Source organism: Schistocerca piceifrons, chromosome 10 (genome assembly GCF_021461385.2).
Source record: "Schistocerca piceifrons isolate TAMUIC-IGC-003096 chromosome 10, iqSchPice1.1, whole genome shotgun sequence".
Taxonomy (NCBI): Eukaryota; Metazoa; Arthropoda; class Insecta; order Orthoptera; family Acrididae; genus Schistocerca; species Schistocerca piceifrons.
Genome location: NC_060147.1, coordinates 2064716 through 2085095, shown reverse-complemented (window position 1 = coordinate 2085095; position 20380 = coordinate 2064716). Strand labels below are relative to the sequence as shown.

Sequence of the window (20380 nt, the reverse complement as noted above, 5' to 3'; positions counted from 1 at the left end):
TGTTAAACTAATGTAATAATGCCCTAATGTAAAAATTCCTGTTTTTCTCATTTCCATTTTTGGGTCACTTTTAAACCCAAAGTGAGGAGTTTTGATTACTGTTCAAGGTTAAAATAGATGCAATAATGCCCTAAATATGAAACTGCTATCTTCACATTTATGTTGACTAGTTTTTAAGCTAATAAGTGACTTTTGTGCACTGTTATTAACACTATAACAATGTCTTTATTCTATGTATTTTATTATGTACATTGACACGTTCCACATCTGAGTGACTTGCTCACATGTACAGATCTATGGAACAAGTATATAAATAAAATAAAATAAATAAAACTTATCACTTCTTTCATCTCTGGCAATGTTTGTCAATGTGAAAAACGCCAAATAGGGTGTTTCAGAATCCCTGTTAAACTGTCGATCTCCACATAACTGTCTAGGTAAATCAGTTCAAAGGTCAGAGAAAAGCAACCGCATACCACCTCTAAAAGGAAAAACTACCGGTAAAGCACTGTGGTACGTATAAGAATCTTCACGTCAATGAATGCTTTACTTATGTTTAGGCTCATCTCGGTAGTAACTCTAGGAATTTTGATGGTACGGGTTTCACTAACAGACAGACTGATGTATGAGGAAGATTTGTGTATACAATTTATTACTCTTATATCGCGTAAGTCATTTGGCCATAGATACCTAGAGCTACTCACGAGAAGCTAGGGCAGATGGGTTTAAATTTAAGTGTTAGGAAGTGTTTTCTGAAGGTATTTGTGTGGAGTGGAGCATTGTATGAAAGAGCAACACGGGTGATAAATAGCAAAGGCAAAAGTAAAATAGAAGCTTTTGAAATGTGCGCAACAGAAGGCTGTCGAAAATCAGATAGGATGAGGTATCGAATCGGCATCGAGAGAACTGTTCGGTGCCAGTCGTCAGCTACGGGCTGTGACGTAATATTGACAGCCGCTGTCGTGTCACTTTTCTGTGGATATATTCACAGTTTTATTGTTACTTGCCAAAGCTACCAAATGTGAAAAAAAACTGGTTGTGGTGACACACTACTCTGTGGCTTAGCCCAAAGAATTTGTTAGGTTGTCAGTTAGTGAAGCCATCAAATGTGACAGTAAAAAACCTGGTAATACATTGCTTAGCAAATCCCTAGTCTTATTTAAGCCTTTTCTGGTCGATCAGACACATATCCCAACTAATGTAATTGCTGCAGGCTATTTCATACTGTTAGCAAAGGGACTCGCGTCGGTCGTCTGTTGCCATTAAGACCACAGAAGCCTAATGTCGAAGCACTGTCTAACGGATACATTCATAGTATGTTTCACGCAGTGTTACTGGTCTATTAGCACTGATAACTGTGGCAAGAGGTAATGCTCGAAATTTGGTATTCTCGGCATACTCTTGACACTGCAGATCTGGAAATGGAAATGTCATGTGGCTAGGGCCTCCCATCGGGTAGACCGGTCGCCCAGTGCAAGTCTTTCGAGTTGGCGCCACTTCGGGGACTCGCGTGTCCGTGCAGACGAGATGACGATGATGAAGACCACACGACACCCAGTCCCCGAGCAGAGAAAATCTCCTACCCAGCCAGGAATCGAACCCGGGCCCTCGGCACGACTGTCCGTCACACTGACAACTCGGCTATCTCATGGACCCGATCCGGAGACATCACGGACTTTTCAATTTGACAATGCAGAGAAGTGTGGGGAGTAAAAATTGGAGGAAGATCATGGGATGAATACAGTAAGCAGCTTCAAATGAATGTAGGTCGCAGTACTTATGTAGAGATAGAGATGTTTGCACAGAATGGACTAACACGGAAGAGCTGCATCAAACCAGTCTTCTAACTGAAGACCATAACAACAAAAAAAAACGGCAATGTTTCAAAGCAATATCTTAGGGTGTAAGGAGACACAATTACTAATTTTAAACATTATTTAATAGGCAGGATAATAATCCAAAACATAAGCACGGTGGCAGCTATAAATACAAACTGCCTCACATGTATGTCACACTAGCTATATATCCAGTCTACGGCCCCTTGTATTTTTCTTCAAGTTACACAAGCTCCTCACTGCATGGCATTGCCAGATAGATATGGGACACAGACAACCCAATGCTCAAAACTGTGATTAGATTAGATTAGGTTTACTTTCATTCCAATTGATTCGTAGTGAGGAGGTCCTCCAGGATGTAGAACATATCATAAAAACAATAATACATGACAAATATTTACAACTGAAACAAATAAGCTAATTACACACACACACACACACACACACACACACACACACACACACACACACACCAGTTGGTTCTACTGATAAATTCACATACCAGTTGGTTCTACTGAGAAATTCATCAATGGAGTAGAAGGAGTTGGCCACCAATACGTCCTTTATGCTTCTCTTAAACAGAATTTCATTGGTTGTTAAGCTTTTTATGGCTGCTAGCAAATTATTGAAAATGTGTGTTCCTGAATAATGCACACCTTTTTGTACAGGACTAAGTGACTTTAAATCCTTGTGAAGATTATTCTTATTTCTAGTACTGATTCCATGAATTGAGCTGTTGGTTTGAAAAAGTGATATATTTTTAATGACAAATTTCATTAAGGAATAAATATATTGGGAAGCAGTAGTTAGTATCCCTAGTTTCCCAAACAGCCTCTGCAGGATTTTCTTGAGTTCACACCACATATAAATCTTACTGCACTTTTTCGTGTGCAGAAAACTTTACCTTGACTTGATGAATTACCCCAAAAAATAATCCCATATGACATTATGGAATGAAAGTAAGCATAGTATACCAGCTTTTTCATCTTTATATCCCCTATGTCTGAGAATTCACATTGCAAATAGAGATTTGTTAAGATGCTTCAGCAGTTCTGTGGTGTGCACCTCCCAGTTGAATTTATTATCAAGCTATAAGCCAAAGAATTTAACACTGTCCACTTCTTCTATCTCCTTGTCGTCGGATGTTAGGCATATACTCGTAGGACACCCCTTACAAGTTCTGAACTGCATGTACTGTGTTTTTTCAAAGTTTAGTGACAAAGAATTGGCTAGGAACCAATGACTAACACTTTATTAGCAGATCTTTCTAAGACTATACTTGATTTGCTATTTATTGCAATGTTTGTATTATCGGCAAACAAAACGAACATGGCATCTGGTAATGTTACTGATGAAAGGTCATTGATATACACAAAAAAAGGTGAAATTGGACGGAAATTTGATGCTGTTTCTTTATCTCCCTTCTTAAACAGTGGCTTAACTTCAGCATATTTCAACCATTCAGGAAATATTCCACTGATAAACGACTGGTTGCACAGATAGCTTAATATGTTACTTAACTCAGAATCACATTCTTTAGTTAACTTTGTTGATATTTCATCATACGCACTAGATGTTTTTGATTTTAAAGATTTTATGATGGACATTATTTCTGTTGGGGTAGTGAGGGTCAAATTCATATTATGGAAGTTGCTTGAAATTTATGGTCTGAGGTATTCCATAGCAGCATCTACCAAACCTGACAACCCCATCTTTTCGGTAACAGTTATAAAATGTTTATTAAAAAGTTCTGCAACACTATACACATCTGTCACCAATGTATCATTTACTCTTAATGCTATTTGTTCCTCTTCATGTCTGGTTCTACCGGTTTCCTCCTTCACTATATCCCATATTGTCTTTATTTTGTTATCTGATATGACTATCTTTTCCTTGTAATATATTTGCTTTGACATCCGTATTAAAGTCTTTAATATTTTGCAGTATTCCTAGTAATGTGCTATAGCATCAACATCAGAACTGTTTTGGATCGACACATACAGTTTTCTTTTTGTTTTACAAGATACCCCTACTCCTTGAGTAATCCATGGCTTCTTTGTAGGCTTTGCTCTAACCTTTGTTAGTTTTGGGGGAAAACAGTGTTCAAATAAGGTAACCACTTTATTAGCAAAAGTGTTATATTTTTCATTCATGCCATGAGCATTGTAAACATTAGTGCAGTGAATGTCTCTAAGGACTGTCCTAAAATAATCAATTTTTGGCTTATTGATTACCCTCTTGAGCTCAGATTTAACAGATTTTATATCCTGTTCAGTATTAACATTTAGCAGAAGGAACTGCATGTCATGGTCTGAGAGGCCATTGACTATTGGTTTTGTAATATAATTTTGTTCATTGGACGTTTCTATAAAGATATTATCAATGGCTGTTTGTGAGCAAGTTGCTACCCTAGTGGGGAACTTTACAGTGGGAATTAAGTTGAATGATAGTGTTACTAACTCAAATAAGTTCTTATTGGGAGAGTCTTTAAGGAAACCTACATTGAAATCACCAGCAACCACTATTTCTTTGTTTTTGGTTGTTAAATGGGCCAGTACAGCTTCAAGGTGGTTTACAAACAGATTAAAGTTACCTGCAGGTGCTCGATATACACTTAATATTATGAAGGATTTTTTGTGAAATTCTGATTCTGTTGCACATGCTTCCATATGCTGTTCTAGGCAAAATTTATGAATGTCTATGTTCTTAAATTTATGACAGTTCCTAATGAATGTGGCAACTCCTCCTTTCTCTATTTCTGATCTACAAAAGTGAGATGCTAACCTAAACCCTGTAACACTTAAAAGTTCCACACCAGTGGTCGCATGATGTTCAGAGAGGCAGATTATGTCAGCTGGGTTTGAAGACTCTAATTCATCTATGCAGATAATTAATTCATTAATTTTATTTCTCAGTCCTCAAATATTTTGATGCAAAAAAGATAGCTGACATTTCACATTGACTGAGTTAAAACTGAGTAGAGTTGAAATATCTGCTGACTGTTGAAAATTCTTAACCAATAGCTGTTTATACTGATGTAATAAGCTGGAATTATGTTTTTTGATTTCTTTCTCAAACTTAAGGTTTGTCTCAGTTCTAACCTCTCTTAAAATTTGCTTTCTTTCTGTCCTCCCTACCCTAAAAAAGGGTCTATTCTGAACCCTATAACCACTGGTATTTTACCACTCATGACAGTGCCTCCCCCCCTTTAACTTTCCTGCTATTTGCCCAGCCAGTTTACCCTTCCCCTTCCTGTTGAGGTGAAGGCCATGCCTGGTATAATCCCACCTACTGACAGAATCAACAGGAACCACACCAGTGTGTGACCCTGCACCCGACATAAGCAGCCGTTCCAACTCCAAATTAGCTCTCTTGACAGAAGAGTTCAAATGAGGTCAGTCATGGCGCCCAAGAACAGATACAAACTCAACACTAGTATGCTTTGATGCTGATGCAATCATTGCTAGGTCACACTCTATACCATACCCACGATCTCTGTCAATACTATTACCTGCCCCACCCACTATAATCACGGTGTCTTGCAAAGTGATCCTAAACCCTCTGTCACCTGCTCCAGACCAGCTCTAGGTTTAAAAAAATTGGTGACCTGGTATTCTGATCCTAGTTCATCCTGCAAAAGTTGGCCAACACCTCTTCCATGGGAACTACCTAACAACAACACTTTCTTTCTCTTTACTAATTTCCTTACATTCTCACTTTTCAATTTGCTGCTGAAAGTTTGTTGTGCACTGTCTACACCTGCAACTGCTTGAGGCTCACCAGCTTCTAACTGAAGCAACAGGTCAAATCTATTTTCCACATTCACCATGAAGCTGTCAGACAAAGTTCTAGGCCTGTTCCTCCTGTTGCCTGCTTCCACTTCCCATCTCTCTTTACCCTTCTTCCTCCTTAAAGTTCAAGATCTCCCCTGGCCTTGTCTAACTCAACCTTAAGGGCAGCAATTTTCACCTCCTGTTCTAGTATCTTCTTATCTCTACTACATATCTTACAAAAACACTGATGAGTCTCATTTACTTCCCCTATTCCCACACCACTACAGTCACCCACATGGAAAAAACTACAGCACCCATCACAGAAAAGCCCCAACCTATCAAGACTACGGCAAGTCGTGCACTTTTCACTCATGGTAAACGTAACGGTTTATTAAGAATATGGTTCCACAAATTTGGCCTATACGCAACTGCGTGTAAACAAAAACAACAGTGCAAACTTTCTGAAACAACAACTTAAACTTTACGCTACAGTTAAATTGCTGGAGAGAGCAAAGAACAACTAATCGAAATTATATAGATTTCCTGTGGCAAAACGTAAACAGAAAATACGACTGTACGATCTTTTCGCATTTTCTGCTATATTACATAAAGAAAAAAGAAACCTTTAATGGTACGCTTTAAAGGCACACTAATACACCTATTTACCCCGTAATCAGTACTGAACTATATGTTTTTATAATCTAAAATGACTTATCTTTATGAGAACACCAAAACTCGCACTACTCGCCTGGCTGCAGGGCTGCCAACCTAGTTACATTAGTTGGCATATGTGTCCGATCAACCATGAAAGGCTAAGCACGGCAAGGGATTTGCTAAGCAATGTATTACTATTTCAGCTGTCATAGCAGAAAAAGTCTGCAATGATGTGCATTTCACAATGTAACAGCACAGATATAGGGAAGCAAATGTTATCAAAGTTCACACTGGGACTAAAGAGCCAAACTCTGCTATGAACAGGTGTGCAACACCACCACTAGATCAAAGTTTGCCTGGAGAGCTGGCAGCAACAACACTTAAAAACGCTTCACATAAAATCTGAGGAGCTTAAGTCCAAAACGACTTTCAACAATGAACCAGGATTTTTTTCTACCCCAGAACAGGAAAAGTTGCAGTATAGAACTTTCAACAAATGTGCAGACAACCAACTTCTCTACGACCAGTTCGATAAAACCAACTGTAAGTGTAACTAAATCTAGGCTCCCATCAAATTCTTTTCAAGTTATGAACCTAAATATTCAGTCTCTAAGAAATAAATACATTGAACTAGCAGTTTTTAGATGATTTTAACATTGAGTGCTTGTGTCTTTCGGAGCATTGGTGTAGGGAATATGAATTAAACATCATCATTATACACCCTTTTAGACTAGCTAGCAGGGAATATGAATTAAACAACATCATTATACACCCTTTTAGACTAGCTAGCTCTTACTGTAGGGAAAATGCCAGAAGTGGTGGTGTCTGTATTTATACAAAAACAGGGATAAAATTCAAAAGGAGATGTGATATTGAAAAGTTAAGTGTAGAAAAGCATTTTGAAGCAGCTGCTATTGTGTTGTATGGTAAGCAAAGGAAAATGATAGTAATGATTGTGTAGAGGTCACCATGTGGAGATATAGATAATTTTTTTTCAAAACTAGAAATTATGTTAAGCATTGGGTACAATGAAAAAGCTTCTGTGCTTCTTTGTGGGGATTTTAACATAAATCTTATGTGCAATAATATGGTTAAAGATAAATGTCTGTATATTGTACAGAGTTTTAACATGTTACCCCATGTAATAGGTCCTACCCAAATAACACACACATCACAGACCCTCATAGATAATATATTCTCTAACAAAGATTCCAATGAAGAGGAGGTCAATAACACTGATCTTGGTTTATCTGATCACAAGCTCTGGTGCTTACCGTTCCCCCAATGCCTGTGAAAAAAAAAAGACATCTTGCCACACTTATAAAAGAACGTTATCTAAAGAAAACTGCACACATTTTGTTAACTGTCTAACCAATGAAAACGGGACAGATGTGAGATTAGAATCAAGTGCAAATAATGCATATAACACCTTTTCTTCTGTATTCATGTCGCATTTTGAAATGTGTTTCCCTAAGAAGTTAGTGAGGTCCAAGTCTTCAGAACAAAAAGCACACAAACCTTGGATAACTACAGGCTTTAGGACTTCCAGTGTAACCATGAAAAGACTGAACCAAGAAATTAAAACTTGCTCAGATCCACAGTTTCTAGAATATGTAAAAACATACAGAAAAATATACTGAAAGGCAATAGTAAAGTCAAAGTTGCTATATAATGACATCAGTAACTCAGACAACAAACCACAAACTATATGAGACATTGTGAGGAATCAAACTACTACCTTGGGAGAAGAGGAAGAAATAATACTCAAAAGCAGTGAAAATTGCAATATAGAAAAGAAGGAAATGGCAAACCATATTAATAACTATTTTTTAAATGTACCACATTCATTAAACTTAACTTCACAAAACAAAAAACAATACATGCTCCAAGGGTTGCCTGCAGCATGAATATTCCTTCAACAAATGAACAGGAAGTAATTAGAAGCTTAAAACCAAAATGGCAGCAGGTGCTGATGAAGTACCAGTTGCAATCATAATAAGGACTGCAATGCAGATTGCAAAATCTTTAACACATACTGCAAATTTATCCTTTAGTGAAGGTGTGTTTCCTCAGTGACTGAAGTTCTCAAAAGTAAGGCTACTATTTAAAAATGGAGACAGACATAAAATAGAAAACTACCATCCCATATCACTTCTTCCTGCTTCCTCCAAAATATTAAAGAAACTGATGAAATTGAGAGTCACTGGTTACCTAGACAATGATAAACTTTAGAATAGTAATCAACATGGTTTTCGTGCAAAATGAAGCACAGAAACTGCAGTCATAGACTACACCCAAGAAATAATTAAAAATTTGGAGAAAAACAAAAGTGTAGTAGGAATCAATTTAGACCTATCGAAAGCTTTCGATACGGTCTGCCATGAAATGCTCCTTGAGAAGCTGGAAGCAGTAGGTATTAGAGGAAGAGTTAAAATGTAGTCTGAGTCATATCTCAAAAACAGATCTCAGATTGTAGAGCTCACCACTGCAAATTCATATCAAAAAATAACGTTAGTTTCAGAAGCAAAAGAAGTTCCTTTAGGAGAACCCTATGGCAGCATCTTAGGGCCACTACTCTTTCTCATATATGTCAATGATTTACAGTTACAATATGATACAGCCAAAATTGTACTATATGCAGATGACAAGTGTGATAGTGAGCGACTTTAAAAACTCGTTACAGTCAACTACTGACAAAATCCTAAAAAGTATTGAGTCTTGGTTCAGTGCAAATAAACTTACACTCAATGCAAAGAAAACAAATTACATACAGTTTGGTAAAATGATTCAGGATGAAGACATTAATCTAGAACTGGATGACAGACTAATAGAGAGAGTGCACTTTGCAAAAGTGTTAGGAATGCATATAGATGAAGCTATGAATTAGAAACACCACGTAAAATTTCTTACACACAGACTTAACTCAGCCTGCTTTGCACTGAGAGTTATTGCAAATGTTTGCACTCTAGAAGGCATCAGAATGGCATACTTTGGATACTTTCATTCTGTTGCCTCATTTGGAATAGTGTTCTGGGCCACCTCAAAATCTAATTTGAAAGACTTTTTATCTTACAAAAATGGGCTGTTCGAATAATTACCCACAGTCCAACACAAGCTCACTGCATACCTCTTTTCAAAAAGTTAGGAATACTTACTCTGCCATCAGTCTATATACTTAAATGTATACCCTTAACCAAAGCTAATCTAAGCAATCTCCACACAAATGCAGACTGTCACAACTATAACACAAGGAACAAGAATGATCTCCACATAGAACAAGTAAGAAGAACACGAACTCAGAAGCATGTAAGCCACATGGGCATTAAGCTCTATATTGCATTGCCTCAGTACATTAAAGATTTAAAGGACAATACAAATATTAAATTGGAACTTTGAAAATTTTTAATTGATAAATATTGCTACTCAATAAATGAATATCATGAAGACCAAGAAACTGACTTCACAAACTAACCACCAAAATTTTCTATCTTTGTTTGTTTCAGCTTTTATTATACTTTACTATCTATAGAACTAGTTATATATTGTTACTGAGAAACAAATTACTATAAATCATTCATGTAGAAAGGAACTGTAAGTTTGCTGTCATTTATTATAGACAATTTCATTTTATACTTTATATATTTTAATTTCTGTGTATGACAAATCCAACTGTAGACAATTTCATATTGTTAATTTCTATGTATGACAAGTCCAATATCGTTTGTACGATGACATGGATGCTAAATAAATAAATAAAATAAATGCAACATTACTTTGATAGAAATGTAATTCTCTCAAAAAAGCAGTTCTACTCCTTCATCTTCCTTGATAAAGTTAATTACAGACTATCCCATAAAAACTACGTCAGTGAGATGTTTCTTGCTTAAATTTCTTTAATATGCATAGAAAACGAGAACAATGGTGCGACGAGAAAGGAGTCATCTATCAACAAGCACGCAGTAATACATGAATTCTAACGAAATGGCAAAAATGACATATTCCATGCTGTGATTTTCATACCGCATATGATCAGCAGACCACATAACCACCTAATGACCTATGACACGTAACTACCTACTGCCAAATTATGAATTTAGGTTATCCATTTCCATAAACGAAATGTGGCAGCCACAATAAACTTAGGGTGGAATCCAAAATCACTTATAGTGCATATCAATATGAAAATTAATGCTACAAAACTGAACTCACGTAATCAGCTTGGCGTTGCTGTATTACACAGACAGTTTACTTGCTACAACACGTCTGACAAATTGCATAAACAAATACTTCTCTTCGACTACACTCGATTGTTTACAAAGCCGCGTCCATATTTGTTCTGCCAACCCACAACCGTATTAAAATCCAGTCAGCTGATCGATAATGCTTTCCCATTCGTGTTTTCAACTCGCTCACAAACTAGGGACCAGTGTCGATATCTGTTAATGTATCATTATGAAGTTTATTGTTTCGGAAAGAGCCCTGAAGAACTTAATTAATCAATGAATTTCCTGTCACTGCCGTTGCACTTATGTTTGCAGCAGTGCATCGGTTACTAGCACGGAGTTCTTGAACGTTACTTACAGCTGAGCATCAGTGCTCCAAAGAAAGCCGAAGAGGTAGGGTTACACTTCTGTGTTGTCGCTTACAGTCAGTCTGTGCGAGTTGTTTGTGTCGCGGTAACTGTGTGCAGGCTAGCGGTTTACAGTCAGGTGGCTCCAAAATGAAGTGTATTCGATTAGCTTCGAGCCTGAGTGTTTGCGCTGCAAAATTCCCTCGGTGAACGCCCAGTTATTAGAACTTTGGTAGAGAGCAAAATGTGGCTGCCGAAAGTGAAGGCTGTTTTGTTGAAGATATTGATGAGTGGGTGAAGATGGAAGATGATCCCGATGCAAGAGAGCAAATTTTCCACAACACCGTCCGAGAATATGTTGTAAGTATAGTCTTACTTGCCAATGTAGGTCAAACATGTCAGTTCTTTCTCTCTCGCCCAAGACGTCTTTTAAATAAAGCTCGTGAGCATTTCGTATCGTGGGTTGTCAATTTACAAAGCCTACTTTCAGTGATAATAATATATGCTGCAAAGCGATTTTCATTTAGGCTTTCACAAAATCTAGATTCAGTAATTGTCCTAGAAAAATGCAGTGAATTAGTGATAATCGTTTTAAATGGATATGCGGCTTCTCTGGTGATATTATTCTTGAATCTTACTTCTAAACATTGCTTATCTTAGTATATCGATGAATTGTGATTTTTGTCTCGTGTAGACTAACAAAACTGAGCGCTTGTAGACTTTAAATGTAAGTTTGTCATCATTTGTAAATAAATTTTATTATGCTTTACTGGTTTCGACAAATTAATTTGTTGCCTACAGAAGCTTAGTTTCCTTCTTCATAGAAGGATAATGCCATGGTGTGTGTGCCTTTTATGAAGAGGTCATTGACTGTCTGCTAAACTAAGCTTCTGAAGATCAAATTAATTTGTCGAAACTGGTAAAGCATAATAAAATATAGTTGCAGTTGATCACGAAATTTATCCTGAAAGATTAATTCTACAGTTTCTGAAAATTATAGCTATGAATAAAATAACACTTCTTGACTGTTTATGTTCGTAAATGACAAGTGAAAGTATCTTATTGTCTTCCATAGCTTTCAAACTTCATTGGTCTCTGGAAGTTCCCAGAAGGACCTCAGCTAAAACATAAGGTGACCTGTCCACCACAAAAAACACCCTTTCCATTAATATTTTTGCCTGTTGAAAAAGAGATTCCTGAGATTAGCGCAAAGTAAGCCCCTTAATTTATTGTTAAAGGGATCCCTGCATGAAGTCTTACGTATTGTTACCGCAGTGGGAATTTAATTATGAATGTTATTGTATAGCTGGGGAATTAAGAGCCATTTAATAAATTGTCGCATCTCGATTTTCTTTTCACATAACGCGATAGACAGGATTTCTGCGACCATGTGCAAAGGCAAGTTTTAGTTTTGGCGTACTTCGGTACATGTATAAAATTAATTTAAATTTAAACTTTGTGTGAATGGGAATGTACTTTCTATTACATCTGCTCTGAGAGTTTCTTTGCTGTAGTGCTACCTAGGTAGCAGAAAAACGAGGACACAGTGCTCATGTGTCACTTTTTAACATATAAGTAAGACATTCAGTAAGTGCATTTTTCCGCCCGTTTCCTCAAGGCTCAGAAAATAGTGGCAGCAGCATTTGTCGAACGTGGTACGCACAATTAATTACATTTGTAACAGTGCACTAAACGATTATGTAGTTTGCAGCATGTTGTTCATATTGAGATGGAAGAGAGATGCTCACAACTTCAATTCGTTAAGGTTAGTGTTGGTTCAAATGGCTCTGAGCACTGTGGGACTTAACAGCTGTGGTCATCAGTCCCCTAGAACTTGGAACTACTTAAACCTAACTAACCCAAGGACATCACACACATCCATGCCCGAGGCAGGATTCGAACCTGCGACCGTAGCAGTCGCGTGGTTCCGGACTGCGCGCCTAGAACCGCGAGACCACCGCGGCCGGCGAGGTTAGTGTTGTCCTATATTCCTGATAGTACGTCAAAAGAATGTTTGGGTGTAAACATTCGAAGGCTGTTTCCAGAGAACTTCTGACACCCCCACCTTGTCCTCCACCTTGAATAAAAGTGGCAGGAATTTGTTGGTGGTGGTGGTGGGGTGTGTGTGTGTGTGTGTGTGTGTGTGTGTGTGTGTGTGTGTGTTTGTGTGTTTTGCAAAATTACGCGCACGACTGTAGAGAATTGACACACAAAGTATGATTTACTTTGTGAGGATAACATTGTTCAGCGTTGAACTCAGACGCCAGACCTTATTATACCTCGGTCACACTCTGGGTTCAGTGGTGTTCAGGTATGTTGTCCACACCTGTAATATTTGTCTCTTAGAAAACTATTGAGCTGGTGTTTACATATAATTTGTAAAACACGCGGTAATGACGTGGAATGAGCCAATCTACTAGCCTTTAATCGTGTGTATGTTCGCGTAGCTATGTCAGTAACGCCTGAGAGCGGGCTTGTCCCTAAATTGTTGTGTTAATAGAGTTCGTAAACGGTGAATCACAGTAACTATATCCCAAAAGACTGGTGGAGCTCTTGGACTACGCCTTAACTCAGTGAGACACTTGAAAAGTTCCTTGACCTGTGCGTCGGAAGCCAGCTACTGATACTCGGTACATTCGCGGACTATCGTTACCGATATTTCCCACCGAAAAAACCACAGGTCCACAGCCGCTGTGTTGGATTAGCCAGTGTCGTAATGATGCAACAGCTGACGGGTCGCTATATTTTATTTTATGTTAAGTACGACGTTAACGGTAATGTTAATTGTATATCAATAAATATTATTGTTTCCAATATTAGTGTTTATGTTTGGTTGAGGAAGAACGCCATATCAAACTTGGTAATGGCTGATCATATGTAGAGTATACTTAACTAATAGTGTCTATACATTCTATATGTTAAAAAAATATTTATACCCTGTGACATACAGTGAGGCAACTTCAGCCGTATATTCGATGGAAATAATAGGATGATGGCCCGTCATCGAAACAGCCACTTTTTCCATATCCCTGTAGGCGCCCTCCTTCACGATGGTATTTACAGAACCCGACGTATGATTGAATGAACAAACGTAGTGCCGCATCCAAACGTTATGTTCATTCATCGCGGTGTTCCAGGATGGGGACTTCTGTACATAAGATTTAACATTAGCTACTTCATCCGAGAAGGACTTCTCTTAATCTGCGATGGTTTGGCATAAGACAAATTACGACAGTTGCCTCGAGAGGCTGTACCCTCATCCCCAGCCGGATACAATGGTTTTCATATGCGCAATTTTGTTTACTGATGGTATTAGTTTGCTTTGTTTTATTCTGAATGAACTGCAACTGCAGGACGTCATTATATACTCACAGACTGTACCACTGAGTACATACAAAAAAAGGAAACACTGTACAGTCAGTGGTAATATACGAGGGTTGTAACTTATAGTGCAACTATTTATTCACAACAGACACAAAAGAGTTAAATGTTTGCACCTCTTACTGTTCGTCAAAGTAGTCACCAGCGTTTTGTATTCTGTTGATGCCAATGGAGCGTTCTACTGCCTGTCGAATCTCTGGAACAGTTCGGAATCGCATGCTACGAAGTGGTTCCTTCATCTTCGGAATCTAGTCAGTCACAAGGACCTAGGTCCTGGGAGTATGGTGGATTGTATAGTACTTCCCAGTCCCATAAGTAGAGCAGCCACAGCAAAATGATGACTGGGTTGCGCGGAAAGTGTCGCCGCTTCTTTCGCAAAGCTGGCCGCAGGTGATGCTCCAAAAACGAACAGCAATACTGTGCATTGACGGTCTGCCGTGGAGGAACGTAATGCGTTAGGATAACACCATCACAGTCGTACACGAGAATCACCATAACTTTAGACCGCACCATCATCAGAAGAGGCTCTGCTAACGGTGTACTACGCCTTCCACATCGGTGGCAACGGGTTCTACACAACGCTGGCGACTACTTTGAAGGACAGTAACAGGTGCAAACATGTAACTCTTATGTATCGGTTGTGAATAAATAGTTGCAACTGTTTAAGTTCCAACCCTCGTATATGGTGCGTATGTTTTATATGTTACTACAACGTAGTATTCAGCTCGTTCGGAATAAAACACAAAGCAGACGGATAGCTCCAGCAAACAAAATTACGCACAAGAAAGTCGCTGTATCCGTCTAAGGGTCAGGTTGCAGGCTCTCGAAATACGTCTTGGATCTCAATAAAAATGTTATTGACGCAAGCAGCAGTCTTTGATTTGTCTATTTACAGGCATCAATTTGTGATTGTACAAACAAATGTGAAGGTACGTTATCTGAATGGTTATTTATTCATTGAAACGTATGGGCGGCAATATTTGTGATGAAGTTAAGCGTGACAATAAATAAAATAGTTGTTAAATGTATTTGCCTGTCTCCATGTCCTCCGTTTAAGTATTTGTCTTTAACGCTATTTATGGAGTGCTTTGATGTGTTGTGGTCTTCAGTCGAAAGACAGGTTTGATGCAGCTTTCCATGCTACTCCATTTTGTGCATGCCTCTTCACCTCAGAGTAATTGCTGCAACCTACATCCTTCTGCATCTGCTCAGTGTATTCATCCCTTGGTCTCTATCTACGATTTCTATCCTCTACACGACCCCCCCCCCCTCCCCACCTGCCCTCAATACGAAATTGGTGAACTAATGATGCCCCAGAACGTGTCCTACCAACCGATCCCTTCTTCTAGTCAAGTTGTGCCACAAATTCCTCTTCACCCCAAATCTATTCAGTATTTCCTCATTAGTTACGTGATCTACCCATCTAATCTTCAGCAATCTTCTGTAGAACCACATTTCAAAAGTTCTTGTCTAAAATGTTTATCGGCCATGTTTCCCATCAGTACATGGCTACACTCCATACAAATACTTTCAAAAAAAGACTTCCTGACACTTTAGTCTATACTCGATGTTAAGACATTTCTTTTCTTCAGACGAGCTTTTCTTGCCATTACCACTGTACATTTTATATCCTCTCTACTTCGATCACCCTCAGTTATTTTGCTGCCCAAATAGCAAAACCCATCTACTACTTTAAGTGTCTCACTTCCTCACCTAATTCCCTCACCAACGCCTGATTTAATTCGACTACATTCCATTATCTTCGTTTTGCTTTTGTTGCTCATCTTATAGCCTCCTTTCAAGACACTGTCCATTCAGTTCAACTGTTCTTCCATGTCCTTTGCTGTCTCTGACAGAATTAAAATGTCATCGGCAAACTTCAAGGTTTTTTTTTCTTCTCCCTGGATTTTAATTCCTACTCCAATTTTTTCTTTGGTTTCCTTTATTGCTTGTTCAGTGTACGGATTGAATAACACGGGAATAGGCTACATTCCGTCTCACTCCCTTCTCAACCACTGCTTCCCTTTCGTGTCCTCGACTCTGCCATCCGATTTCTGTGCAAATTGTAAATAGCCTTTCGTCTCCTGTATTTGACCCTTCCCGTCTTCAGAATTTGAAAGAGAGAGTTCCAGTCAACATTGTCAAAAGCTCTCTCTAAGTCTACAAATGTAGGTTTGCCTTTCCTTAATCTATCTTCTAAGATAAAGTCGTTGGGTCAGTATTGCCTGACGTGTTCCATCATTTCTACGGAATCCAAACTGATTTGCACCTAGGTCTACTTGTGCCAGTTTTTCTATTCGTCTGTAAAGAATTCATGTTAGTATTTTGCAGCCGTGACTTATTAAACTGGTAGTTGATACTTTTCACACCTGTCAACACCTGCTTTCTTTGGGATTGGAATTATAATATTCTTCTTGAAGATTGAGGGTATTTCGCCTGTATCAGACATGTTGCCCACCCGATGGAAGAGTTTGTTCATGGCTGGTTCTCCCAAGGCTATCAGTAGTTCTAATGGAATGTTGTCTACTCCCAGGGCATTGTTTCGACTTAGGTCTTTCCGTGCTCTGTGAAATTCTTCACGCAGTGTCGTCTCCCATCTCATATTCATCTACGTCCTCTTCCATTTCCGTAATATTGCCCTCCAGTACATCGTCTTTGCATAGACCCTCGATATACTCCTTCACCTTTCGGCTCTCCCTTCTTTGCGTAGGACTGGATTACCATCTGAGCTCTTGATATACATACAAGGTGGTTCTCTTTTCTGCAAAGGTCTCTTTAATTTTCTTGTAGGCAATATCTATCTTACCCATAATGATATATGCCTCTACGTCCTTACAATTGTCTTCTAACCATTCCCGCTTATCCGTTTTGCACTTCCTGTCGATCACATTTTTGAGACGTTTGTATTCCTTTTCGCCTGCTTCATTTGATGGCATTTTTATATTTTTTCCTTTCATCAATTCAATATTTCTTGTGTTACCCAAGAATTTATAATAGCCCTCGTGTTTTTACTTACTTGATCCTGTGCCTTCACTATTTCGTCCCTCAAAGCTACCAGTTCTTCTTATACTGTATTACTTTCCCGTGTTCTTGTCGATTTTTCCCTAGTGGTCCCTCTGAAACTGTCTACAACCTACAGTTCTTTCAGTTTATCTAGGTCGCATCTCTTTAAATTCCTACTTTTTTTCAGTTTCTTCATTTTTAGTCTATAGTTCATAAACAATGAATTGCGTTCAGAGTCCACATCTGCCTCTGGGAATGTCTTAGAATTTAGAACCTACTGCCTAAACCTGTCTTACCATCATACAATCAGTGTGAAATTTTTCGATGTCTTCCAGGTCTGTTCCACGTGTACAGCTTTGTTTCATGATTCTTGAACCAAGTGTTAGCTATGATGAAGTTATGCTCTGTGCAAAATTTTACCAGGCACCTTCGTGTTTCATTTCTTACCCGCTTTTCATATTCAGCTATTACTTTTCCAGCTTTTCGTTTTCCTAGTATCGAATTCCAGTCCCCTATGGCTATTAAATATTCGTCTCCCTTAACTATTTAAATAACGTCATTTATCTCATGACATTTTTGTTCAATCTATTCATCTGCAGAGCTAGTTGACATGTAAACTTATACTACTGTGGTAGGCGTGGGCTTCATGTCTATCTTGGCTACAATAATGTGTTCACTATGCTGTTAGATCCGAAAGAGGGGCTGTTTTACCTCTGGAATATTTTACCGAAGAGAACGCCATGATCATTTAACCATACAGTAAAGCCACATGCCATCGGAAAAATTACGGCTGTAGGTGTCCCTTGCTTTCAGCCGTTCGCAGTACCAGGACAGCAATGGTGTTTTGGTTAGAGTTAAAAGACCAGATCAGTCAGTCATCCAGACTGTTGCCCCTGCAACTGCTGAATAGTCTGCTGCCCCTCTATAAATGAACCTAATTCTGTGGTCAACAGTTCAGATATATGTTACACAGAATTATTATGCAACGGGCTATTATGTGCAATAATGCCCCAAAAAAATTATTTTGAGTATGTCCTGACTCTGTTGTAAAATTCGAGATTTTTAGCAGCCGTCTGAAGCGTGTGTAGCGGCGTAGTGTTGCTGGTTCGAGTATAATTAGACACAACATTTTTTTGTTTTATTTGAACTATATTTTTATAATATTGAAATGTCAAAATGAAAAAATTGAATAATAAATTTTAATAAAATAACCTTTTTACTCTTCATTATCATCTTGTGAAAATACTGTATGTTTTATATAATATTACGTTTGTATTTGCTTTTAATCGTCACGATTTCTTGTAGTTTTCTGAGCTACTGTATACAGTTTTCAAACAGGAATTATGCAGTCAACTGGTTGCAAATAACTCTTCGTACAATTGACCTAGGTTTCGACACGTACTAAGGGTGTCTTCATCAGAATGAAAGTTTGAGAAGCCGTAAAATTACATTGCGAGAAATCAATGGGCAGAATTTGAAGCAGCTATACTCAAGCCAAATATAAAATACGTTCTGGACTTGTCATGTATGCCTAGCTAGGAATAAAAAATTTCATTCTGATGAATACACCTTAGTAGGTGTCGAAACCAAGGTCAGTTGTACCAAATAGTTATCTGCAACCGGTTGGCTGTATGATTCCCATGTTTGACTTTATTTTTTGTTTGATGATTCCTATATTTTATTAATTATAATCTATTGTGAATACTGATAATTCCTTGCGATTAGTTATCGAAAGTAAAAAGTATTCCTTTTATTATAAAATATTATTCAATATGTGTAAATTAATATTTCACTTAGATAGCAAATATAGAATGGAAATAAGAGAAGATGCTTCAACAAGAATCGAACCAACCTCGCGATAACAAAACTAGAAATCCGGTGCGGACAGCGTTGTTTCTTTTCTTTATTATTATTATTATTATTATTATTATTATTATTATTACTGAGAGTGCGCAGAAATCTTCGGTCAATTTTCTTGGAGTGTGTTTGATACGTGTATCTGATACTGGTGCGGGAGATTGAGGTCCGGGCACTGACATTCATATTATCGTACTTGAATGAAGAAAAAAAAAAGAAAATGGAAGAACTCAAGTCCATAAGGTGTCGAAGCTCGGGAAACATTTCCGTGACTGACTGTACTGATCTGACCGACCGGTAACAAATTCAGAACCGCGTCTCTGAATTGCTTCGACGTCTTCCTTCGACGCGATCTACTGGAGATCTGCATCTACATCTACGTACATAGTCCGCACGGTGCACGGCGGAAGGTATATGGTATCACTACTAGCCATTTCCTTTCGTGTTCCGCTCGCAAACAGAACGAGGGAAAAACGGCTGCCTCCTAAATTCGAGAATCTTACCTTCATGGTCATTATGCGAAATGCACGTTGGCGGCAGTAGAATCCTTCTCCAGTCGGCCCCAAATGCCGGTTCCCTAAATGCAAAGCGCGTCGTCTTTCCTCCACGGATCCCCATTTGTATTCAGGAAGTACCTGTGTCATGCTTGGGTGCTGATCGAACCTACCACTAGCAAGTCTAGCAGCCAGCCTCTCAATTGTTTCGGTGTCTTCTGTTAATACGACGTGCTGGGGCTCCCAGGCACTGGAACAGTACTCAAGAATGGGTCGCACTAGCGCTCTATACGCCATTTGCTTTACGGATGAACTACACTTTCCTAAAATTCTCACAGTAAAACGAATTCGAGCATTCGACTTCCCTGTTGCCAACCTGACATACTCATTTCGTTTAATATCCCTTTGCAACTTTATGCCTAGATATTTGGTCGAAATGAAGCTGCACACGCATATAATTATGTCAATTACAAATTTTCACAATCAGCATGTGATTTGTATATTCTACCTCCACATGTCAAACGCCAAAAATTGTAATTTACATAATTACACGAAGGAATGTCACAGGTTTACATATGTTCTTATGAGTAACGAAAGACAAATGACGTACACTCCTTGAGCCGTCAGATTATGTCAAACATTATAAAGAATCGTCACTGCCTAAAGTTTGACAGCAACAACGCACATGACAAACTGTGTACTAGGTTATAGGACATATTTCACAACCTGTCGTATGAACTGACAAGCATTTCATTTCTGTACAAGTGCACAATGTAAGTAGATTTATATTACTGCTGTATATGTGCAGTTATC

At 38.4% G+C, this 20380-nt stretch overlaps 2 protein-coding genes across 5 annotated transcripts in view; one reads left to right on the top strand and one right to left on the bottom strand.

Moving 5' to 3' along the window:
• The window catches only part of LOC124718937 (pre-mRNA-splicing factor 18), a 115112-nt gene extending 104493 nt beyond the window's left edge, over nt 1-10619 (bottom strand). For all 3 annotated transcript variants that reach the window (XM_047244600.1, XM_047244602.1, XM_047244601.1), the window contains exon 1: nt 10472-10619. The gene's annotated coding sequence lies outside the window, so the exon portion shown is untranslated. The remainder of the gene's footprint in view (nt 1-10471) is intronic.
• Nucleotides 10620-10784: 165 nt separating this feature from the next.
• LOC124718935 (protein Lilipod) overlaps nt 10785-20380 on the top strand; it is a 348987-nt gene continuing 339391 nt past the window's right edge. The window contains exon 1 of one of the 2 annotated variants that reach the window (XM_047244598.1): nt 10785-11192. In XM_047244598.1, coding sequence (XP_047100554.1) covers nt 11133-11192 — 60 coding nt within the window. In that variant the 5' untranslated portion in view covers nt 10785-11132. The remainder of the gene's footprint in view (nt 11193-20380) is intronic. The other variant, XM_047244599.1, reaches the window with a different exon arrangement.